Raw genomic sequence first — 9,516 nt, 5'->3', positions numbered from 1 at the left:
ACCAGGACAGGGGTCCAGGGGTCCTGAGGGTCCATCACCAGAACAAGGGTCCTGAGGGTCCTGAGGGTCCATCACCATGACAGGGGTCCTGAGGGTCCTGAGGGTCCAGCACCAGGACAGGGGTCCTGAGGGTCCATCACCAGAACAGGGGTCCTGAGGGTCCTGAGGGTCCATCACCATGACAGGGGTCCAGGGGTCCTGAGGGTCCATCACCATGACAGGGGTCCAGGGGTCCTGAGGGTCCATCACCATGACAGGGGTCCAGGGGTCCTGAGGGTCCATCGCCATGACAGGGGTCCTGAGGGTCCTGAGGGTCCTGAGGGTTGTCCATGACAAGTGCACGGCTGCAGAGTGTCCCTCTGGACCTCCTGATGGTGCAGCAGAGGGAGGGGCCTGGCCAGATGCCGCCCCGTGATTGGACCACATGAGTTCAGTGAAGGACTCAGGTCTCTGGTGTGTGTGTGTGTGTGTTTCAGATGATCCTCAGTGTGTGTGTGTGTGTGTGTGTGTGTGTGTTTCAGATGATCCTCAGTGTGTGTGTGTGTGTGTGTGTGTGTGTGTTTCAGATGATCCTCAGTGTGTGTGTGTGTGTGTGTGTGTGTGTGTTTCAGATGATCCTCAGTGTGTGTGTGTGTGTGTGTGTGTGTGTGTTTCAGATGATCCTCAGTGTGTGTGTGTGTGTGTGTGTGTGTGTGTGTTTCAGATGATCCTCAGTGTGTGTGTGTGTGTGTGTGTGTGTGTGTGTGTGTGTTTCAGATGATCCTCAGTGTGTGTGTGTGTGTGTGTGTGTTTCAGATGAGCCTGGGAGCACGTTGTGTGTTGTCTCTGGTCCTGGTCCAGGTCTGGTCGGTTCCTGTCCGTCAGAACCATGAGGAGAACGTTCCGTCCCCAAAAAGCGCTGTGAGTTCAACAACGACACCACTGGATGTTCTTACTGTGAGGGGGCTCGCCTCTCCACAGATCTGACCTGTAACTAGAGAATGAGTTGTTTTAAGGTCATGAGCGTTTGCGTCTGATGTTGCAGGACGTGGAGCTCCATTACAAGACGTATCTCCAGCAGGTGGCGCAGTATCTGGAGGAAGACCCACACTTCAGAGAGCAACTACGCAAGGCCATCAGCAGCGACGCACAGGTCAACAACAACAACAACAACAACAACCACCACACCAACAACCACCACCACACCAACAACCACAACAACCACACCAACAACCAAAATAACCACAACAACAACCACAATAACCACAACCACAACAACCATAGCAACCACAACAACAACAACAACCACCACAATAACCACAACAACCACAACAACAACAACAACAAACACCACAACAACCACAACCACAATAACCACAACAACCACCACACCAACAACCACAACAACCACAATAACCACAACAACAACCACAATAACCACAACCACAACAACCACAGCAACCACAACAACAACAACCACCACAATAACCACAACAACCACAACCACAACAACAACCACAACAACAACAACAAACACCACAACAACCACAACCACAACAACCACAACCACAACAACCACAATAACCACAACCACAACAACCACAACAACCACAACAACCACAATAACCACAAACACAACAACAACAACAACAACAACAACCACAACAACAACCACAACAACAACAAAAACAAAACAACAACAACCACAACAACAACAACCCCCACAACAACAATCACCACAACAACAACCTCAACAACCCCCACATCAACAACCACAACAACAACCACACCACCAACAACAACAACAACCACAACAACAACCACCACACCAACAACAACCACAACAACAACCACAACAATCACAACAACAACCACAACAACCACACCAAAAACAACCACAACAACAACCACAACAACAACAACAACCACACCAACAACAGCCACAATAACCACAACAACGAAAACAACAACCAAAATAACAACAACGACCACAACAACAACAACAACAACCACCACAACAACAACAACGATGACGACAACAACAACCATAACAATCACAATAACCACAACAACCATAACAATCACAATAAACACAACAACCACAACAACCACCACCACCACAACAACAACACCAACAACAACCAAAACACCAACAACAATAACCACAACAAACACAATAACCACCACAACAACAACCACCACCACCACAACAACGACGACAACCACAACTACCACCACAACAACCACAACAACACTAACAACAACCACCACCACAACAACAACGACAACGGCCACAACAACAACGACAACAACCACAACAACAACAACCACAACACCAACAACAATAACCACAACAACCACAATAACCACAACAACCACCACCACAACAACGACGACAACAACAACAACAACAACCAGAACAACAACCACAACAACACCAACAACAACAATAATAACAACAACAACCACAACAACAACAACACAGTGTGTGTTTGTGTGCTCAGGATGGACCTCTGTCTGAGGAGCTGGACTTTGTGCATCGCAGCATCAGGACTAAACTGGACGAACTCAAGAGAAAAGAAGTCACCCGCCTGAGACTGCTCCTGAAGACAAAGCATGACCTGACAGAAGGAAAAGGTACTGACACTACTGCAAATACTAAAAATAATAGTACTATTACTGCTCCTGAAGACAAAGCATGACCTGACAGAAGGAAAAGGTACTGACAATACTGCAAATACTACAAATACTAGTACTATGACTGCTCCTGACCTGACAGAAGCTGAGCAGGTCAGAGCTGGACATTATATTTCTGGAGGTTCAATGCAGCTGCTTCATGACCTTTGTTTAAAGACAAAAGACTGATCTGGCGGAACATGAGACTCCGCCTCCTTTGGGACGCTTTGCAAGCCGTGTTGAGAGGACACGTTATAGACATCGCCTCAGAGAAAGAATCAAAGGGAGAAAAAGCTCAAAGATCTGCAAGAAATATTAAATTGTTAGAGGAAAATCATGTCAAGAAGAGACCGGAAATAGAGTTATGAGAGTTATGAGAGTTATGAGAGTCATGAGAGTCATGAGAGTTATGAGAGTCATGAGAGTTATGAGAGTTATGAAAGTTATGAGAGTTATGAGAGTCATGAGAGTCATGAGAGTCATGAGAGTTATGAGAGTCATGCGAGTTATGAGAGTTATGAGAGTCATGAGAGTTATGAGATTTATGAGAGTCTTGTGAATCATGAGAGTTATGAGAGTTATGAGAGTCATGAGAGTTATGAGATTTATGAGAGTCTTGTGAATCATGAGAGTTATGAGAGTTATGAGAGTCATGAGAGTTATGAGATTTATGAGAGTCTTGTGAATCATGAGAGTTATGAGAGTCATGAGAGTCATGAGAGTTATGAGAGTCTTGTGAATCATGAGAGTTATGAGAGTTATGAGAGTCATGAGATTTATGAGAGTTATGAGAGTCATGAGAGTTATGAGAGTTATGAAAGTTATGAGAGTTATGAGTCATGAGAGTTATGAGAGTTATGAGAGTCATGAGAGTCATGAGAGTCATGAGAGTCATGAGAGTCATGAGTTTCATGAGTGTCATGAGAGTCATGAGAGTCATGAGAGTCATGAGAGTTATGAGTCATGAGAGTCATGAGAGTTATGAGATTTATGAGAGTCTTGTGAATCATGAGAGTTATGAGAGTCATGAGAGTCATGAGAGTCATGAGAGTCATGAGAGTTATGAGAGTCATGAGAGTCATGAGAGTCATGAGAGTCATGAGAGTCATGAGAGTCATGAGAGTCATGAGAGTTATGAGAGTCATGAGAGTCATGAGAGTCATGAGAGTTATGAGAGTTATGAGAGTCATGAGAGTCATGAGAGTCACGAGAGTCATGAGAGTCATGAGAGTTATGCGTTATGAGAGTTATGAGAGTCATGAGAGTCATGGGAGTCATGAGAGTCATGAGAGTTATGAGAGTTATGAGAGTTATGAGAGTCATGAGAGTCATGAGAGTCATGAGAGTTATGAGAGTTATGAGAGTCATGAGAGTCATGAGAGTCACGAGAGTCATGAGAGTCATGAGAGTTATGCGTTATGAGAGTTATGAGAGTCATGAGAGTCATGGGAGTCATGAGAGTCATGAGAGTTATGAGAGTTATGAGAGTTATGAGAGTCATGAGAGTCATGAGAGTTATGAGAGTTATGAGAGTCATGAGAGTCATGAGAGTCACGAGAGTCATGAGAGTCATGAGAGTTATGCGTTATGAGAGTTATGAGAGTCATGAGAGTCATGGGAGTTATGAGAGTCATGAGAGTCATGAGAGTTATGAGAGTTATGAGAGTCATGAGAGTCATGAGAGTCATGAGAGTCATGAGAGTCATGAGAGTCATGAGAGTCATGAGTGTCATGAGTGTCATGAGAGTTATGAGAGTTATGAGAGTTATGAGAGTCTTGTGAATCATGAGAGTTATGAGAGTTATGAGAGTCATGGGAGTCATGAGAGTTATGAGAGTCTTGTGAATCATGAGAGTTATGAGAGTTATGAGAGTCATGAGATTTATGAGAGTCTTGTAAATCATGAGAGTTATGAGAGTTATGAGAGTCATGAGAGTCATGAGAGTTATGAGAGTCATGAGAGTTATGAGTCATGAGAGTCATGAGAGTTATGAGAGTTATGAGAGTCATGAGAATTATGAGAGTCATGAGAGTCATGAGAGTCATGAGAGTTATGAGAGTCATGAGAGTCATGAGAGTTATGAGAGTCATGAGAGTTATGAGAGTCATGAGAGTCATGAGAGTTATGAGAGTTATGAGTCATGAGAGTTATGAGAATCATGAGTCATGAGAGTTATGAGAGTTATGAGAGTCATGAGAGTCATGAGAGTCAGGAGTTATGAGAGTTATGAGAGTTATGAGTCATGAGAGTTATGAGAGTCATGAGTTATGAGAGTTATGAGAGTTATGAGAGTTATGAGTCATGAGAGTCATGAGAGTTATGAGAGTTATGAGAGTCATGAGAGTTATGAGAGTTATGAGAGTTATGAGTTATGAGAGTCATGAGAGTTATGAGAGTCATGAGAGTCATGAGAGTCATGCGAGTTATGAGAGTTATGAGAGTCTTGTGAATCATGAGAGTTATGAGAGTTATGAGAGTCATGAGAGTTATGAGATTTATGAGAGTCTTGTGAATCATGAGAGTTATGAGAGTTATGAGAGTCATGAGATTTATGAGAGTCTTGTAAATCATGAGAGTTATGAGAGTCATGAGAGTTATGAGTCATGAGAGTCATGAGAGTTATGAGAGTCATGAGAGTTATGAGTCATGAGAGTCATGAGAGTTATGAGAGTTATGAGAGTCATGAGATTTATGAGAGTTATGAGAGTCATGAGAGTTATGAGAGTTATGAAAGTTATGAGAGTTATGAGTCATGAGAGTTATGAGAGTTATGAGAGTCATGAGAGTCATGAGAGTCATGAGAGTCATGAGAGTCATGAGTGTCATGAGTGTCATGAGAGTCATGAGAGTCATGAGAGTCATGAGAGTTATGAGTCATGAGAGTCATGAGAGTTATGAGAGTCATGAGAGTCATGAGAGTCATGAGAGTCATGAGAGTTATGAGAGTCATGAGAGTCATGAGAGTCATGAGAGTCATGAGAGTTATGAGAGTCATGAGAGTCATGAGAGTCATGAGAGTTATGAGAGTCATGAGAGTCATGAGAGTCATGAGAGTCATGAGAGTCATGAGAGTTATGAGAGTTATGAGAGTCATGAGTGTCATGAGTGTCATGAGAGTCATGAGAGTTATGAGAGTCATGCGAGTTATGAGAGTTATGAGAGTTATGAGAGTCTTGTGAATCATGAGAGTTATGAGAGTTATGAGAGTCATGAGAGTCATGAGAGTTATGAGAGTCTTGTGAATCATGAGAGTTATGAGAGTTATGAGAGTCATGAGATTTATGAGAGTCTTGTAAATCATGAGAGTTATGAGAGTCATGAGAGTCATGAGAGTTATGAGAGTCATGAGAGTTATGAGTCATGAGAGTCATGAGAGTTATGAGAGTTATGAGTGTCATGAGAATTATGAGAGTCATGAGAGTCATGAGAGTTATGAGAGTCATGAGAGTCATGAGAGTTATGAGAGTCATGAGAGTTATGAGAGTCATGAGAGTCATGAGAGTTATGAGAGTTATGAGTCATGAGAGTTATGAGAATCATGAGTCATGAGAGTTATGAGAGTTATGAGAGTCATGAGAGTCATGAGAGTCACGAGTTATGAGAGTTATGAGAGTTATGAGTCATGAGAGTTATGAGAGTCATGAGTTATGAGAGTTATGAGAGTTATGAGAGTTATGAGTCATGAGAGTTATGAGAGTTATGAGAGTCATGAGAGTTATGAGAGTTATGAGAGTTATGAGTTATGAGAGTCATGAGAGTTATGAGAGTAATGAGAGTCATGAGAGTCATGCGAGTTATGAGAGTTATGAGAGTCATGAGAGTTATGAGATTTATGAGAGTCTTGTGAATCATGAGAGTTATGAGAGTTATGAGAGTCATGAGAGTTATGAGATTTATGAGAGTCTTGTGAATCATGAGAGTTATGAGAGTCATGAGAGTTATGAGATTTATGAGAGTCTTGTGAATCATGAGAGTTATGAGAGTTATGAGAGTTATGAGAGTCATGAGATTTATGAGAGTCTTGTAAATCATGAGAGTTATGAGAGTCATGAGAGTTATGAGAGTCATGAGAGTTATGAGTCATGAGAGTCATGAGAGTCATGAGAGTTATGAGAGTCATGAGAGTCATGAGAGTCATGAGAGTCATGAGAGTTACGAGAGTTATGAGAGTCATGAGAGTCATGAGAGTTATGAGAGTCATGAGAGTTATGAGAGTCATGAGAGTCATGAGAGTAATGAGAGTCATGAGAGTTATGAGAGTTATGAGTCATGAGAGTTATGAGAATCATGAGTCATGAGAGTTATGAGAGTTATGAGAGTCATGAGAGTCATGAGAGTCACGAGTTATGAGAGTTATGAGAGTTATGAGAGTTATGAGAGTTATGAGTCATGAGAGTTATGAGAGTCATGAGAGTCATGAGTTATGAGAGTTATGAGAGTTATGAGAGTTATGAGTCATGAGAGTTATGAGTCATGAGAGTTATGAGAGTTATGAGAGTCATGAGAGTTATGAGTCATGAGAGTTATGAGAGTTATGAGAGCTATGAGAGTCATGAGAGTCATGAGAGTCATGAGAGTTATGAGAGTCATGATAGTTATGAGAGTTATGAGAGTCATGAGAGTCATGAGAGTCATGAGAGTCATGAGAGTCATGAGAGTTATGAGAGTCATGATAGTTATGAGAGTTATGAGAGTCATGAGAGTCATGAGAGTTATGAGAGTCATGAGAGTTATGAGAGTTATGAGAGTCATGAGAGTCATGAGAGTTTTGAGAGTCATGAGAGTCATGAGAGTCATGAGAGTCATGAGAGTCACGAGAGTCACGAGAGTTACGAGAGTCACGAGAGTCATGAGAGTCATGAGAGTTATGCGTTATGAGAGTTATGAGAGTCATGGGAGTTATGAGAGTCATGAGAGTTATGAGAGTTATGAGAGTCATGAGAGTCATGAGAGTTATGAGAGTTATGAGTTATGAGAGTCATGAGAGTTATGAGAGTCATGAGAGTCATGAGAGTCATGAGAGTTATGAGAGTTATGAGAGTCATGAGAGTTATGACATTTATGAGAGTCTTGTGAATCATGAGAGTTATGAGAGTTATGAGTCATGAGAGTCATGACAGTTATTAGAGTTATGAGAATCATGAGAGTCATGAGCTTTATGAGAGTCTTGTGAATCATGAGAGTTATGAGAGTCATGAGAGTCATGAGAGTTATGAGATTTATGAGAGTCTTGTGAATCATGAGAGTTATGAGAGTTATGAGAGTCATGAGAGTCATGAGAGTCATGAGAGTCATGAGAGTTATGAGAGTTATGAGAGTCATGAGAGTCATGAGAGTTATGAGAGTCATGAGAGTTATGAGAGTCATGAGAGTCATGAGAGTTTTGAGAGTCATGAGAGTCATGAGAGTCACGAGAGTCACGAGAGTCACGAGAGTTACGAGAGTCATGAGAGTCATGAGAGTTATGCGTTATGAGAGTTATGAGAGTCATGAGAGTCATGGGAGTTATGAGAGTCATGAGAGTCATGAGAGTCATGAGAGTTATGAGAGTTATGAGAGTCATGAGAGTCATGAGAGTTATGAGAGTTATGAGTTATGAGAGTTATGAGAGTCATGAGAGTTATGAGAGTCATGAGAGTCATGAGAGTCATGAGAGTTATGAGAGTTATGAGATTTATGAGAGACTTGTGAATCATGAGAGTCATGAGAGTCATGAGAGTCAAGAAAGTCAAGAGAGTCATGAGAGTCATGATAGTTATGAGAGTTATGAGAGTCATGAGAGTCATGAGAGTTATGAGAGTTATGAGAGTCATGAGAGTTATGAGAGTCATGAGAGTCATGAGAGTTTTGAGAGTCATGAGAGTTATGAGAGTCATGAGAGTTATGAGAGTCATGAGAGTCATGAGAGTTTTGAGAGTCATGAGAGTCATGAGAGTCATGAGAGTCATGAGAGTCATGAGAGTCAGGAGTTATGAGAGTTATGAGAGTTATGAGAGTTATGAGTCATGAGAGTCATGAGAGTTATGAGAGTTATGAGAGTCATGAGAGTTATGAGAGTTATGAGAGTTATGAGTTATGAGAGTCATGAGAGTCATGAGAGTCATGAGAGTCATGCGAGTTATGAGAGTTATGAGATTTATGAGAGTCTTGTGAATCATGAGAGTTATGAGAGTTATGAGAGTCATGAGAGTTATGAGATTTATGAGAGTCTTGTGAATCATGAGAGTTATGAGAGTTATGAGAGTCATGAGATTTATGAGAGTCTTGTAAATCATGAGAGTTATGAGAGTCATGAGAGTTATGAGTCATGAGAGTCATGAGAGTTATGAGAGTCATGAGAGTTATGAGTCATGAGAGTCATGAGAGTTATGAGAGTTATGAGAGTCATGAGATTTATGAGAGTTATGAGAGTCATGAGAGTTATGAGAGTTATGAAAGTTATGAGAGTTATGAGTCATGAGAGTTATGAGAGTTATGAGAGTCATGAGAGTCATGAGAGTCATGAGAGTCATGAGAGTCATGAGTGTCATGAGTGTCATGAGAGTCATGAGAGTCATGAGAGTCATGAGAGTTATGAGTCATGAGAGTCATGAGAGTTATGAGAGTCATGAGAGTCATGAGAGTCATGAGAGTCATGAGAGTCATGAGAGTTATGAGAGTCATGAGAGTCATGAGAGTCATGAGAGTCATGAGAGTCATGAGAGTTATGAGAGTCATGAGAGTCATGAGAGTCATGAGAGTTATGAGAGTCATGAGAGTCATGAGAGTCATGAGAGTCATGAGAGTTATGAGAGTTATGAGAGTCATGAGTGTCATGAGTGTCATGAGAGTCATGAGAGTTATGAGAGTCATGCGAGTTA

At 41.5% G+C, this 9,516-nt stretch overlaps 1 protein-coding gene across 1 annotated transcript in view; it reads left to right on the top strand.

The window, feature by feature from the left end:
* Positions 1–286: 286 nt before the first annotated feature.
* Positions 287–9,516, top strand: part of LOC140349281 (nucleobindin-2-like) — a 117,235-nt gene continuing 108,005 nt past the window's right edge. Inside the window, exons 1-3 of the mRNA XM_072435555.1 lie at positions 287–313; positions 1,025–1,132; positions 2,484–2,614. Of these exons, the coding sequence (XP_072291656.1) occupies positions 287–313; positions 1,025–1,132; positions 2,484–2,614 (266 nt within the window). The remainder of the gene's footprint in view (positions 314–1,024; positions 1,133–2,483; positions 2,615–9,516) is intronic.

Source organism: Eucyclogobius newberryi, unplaced genomic scaffold (genome assembly GCF_026437365.1).
Source record: "Eucyclogobius newberryi isolate DKJ021-1_F unplaced genomic scaffold, fEucNew1.0.hap1 SCAF_7, whole genome shotgun sequence".
In the NCBI taxonomy this organism is placed as follows: domain Eukaryota; kingdom Metazoa; phylum Chordata; class Actinopteri; order Gobiiformes; family Gobiidae; genus Eucyclogobius; species Eucyclogobius newberryi.
The sequence above is the reverse complement of the archived record's forward strand: the minus strand, read 5'-3'. Positions and strand labels throughout refer to the sequence as shown.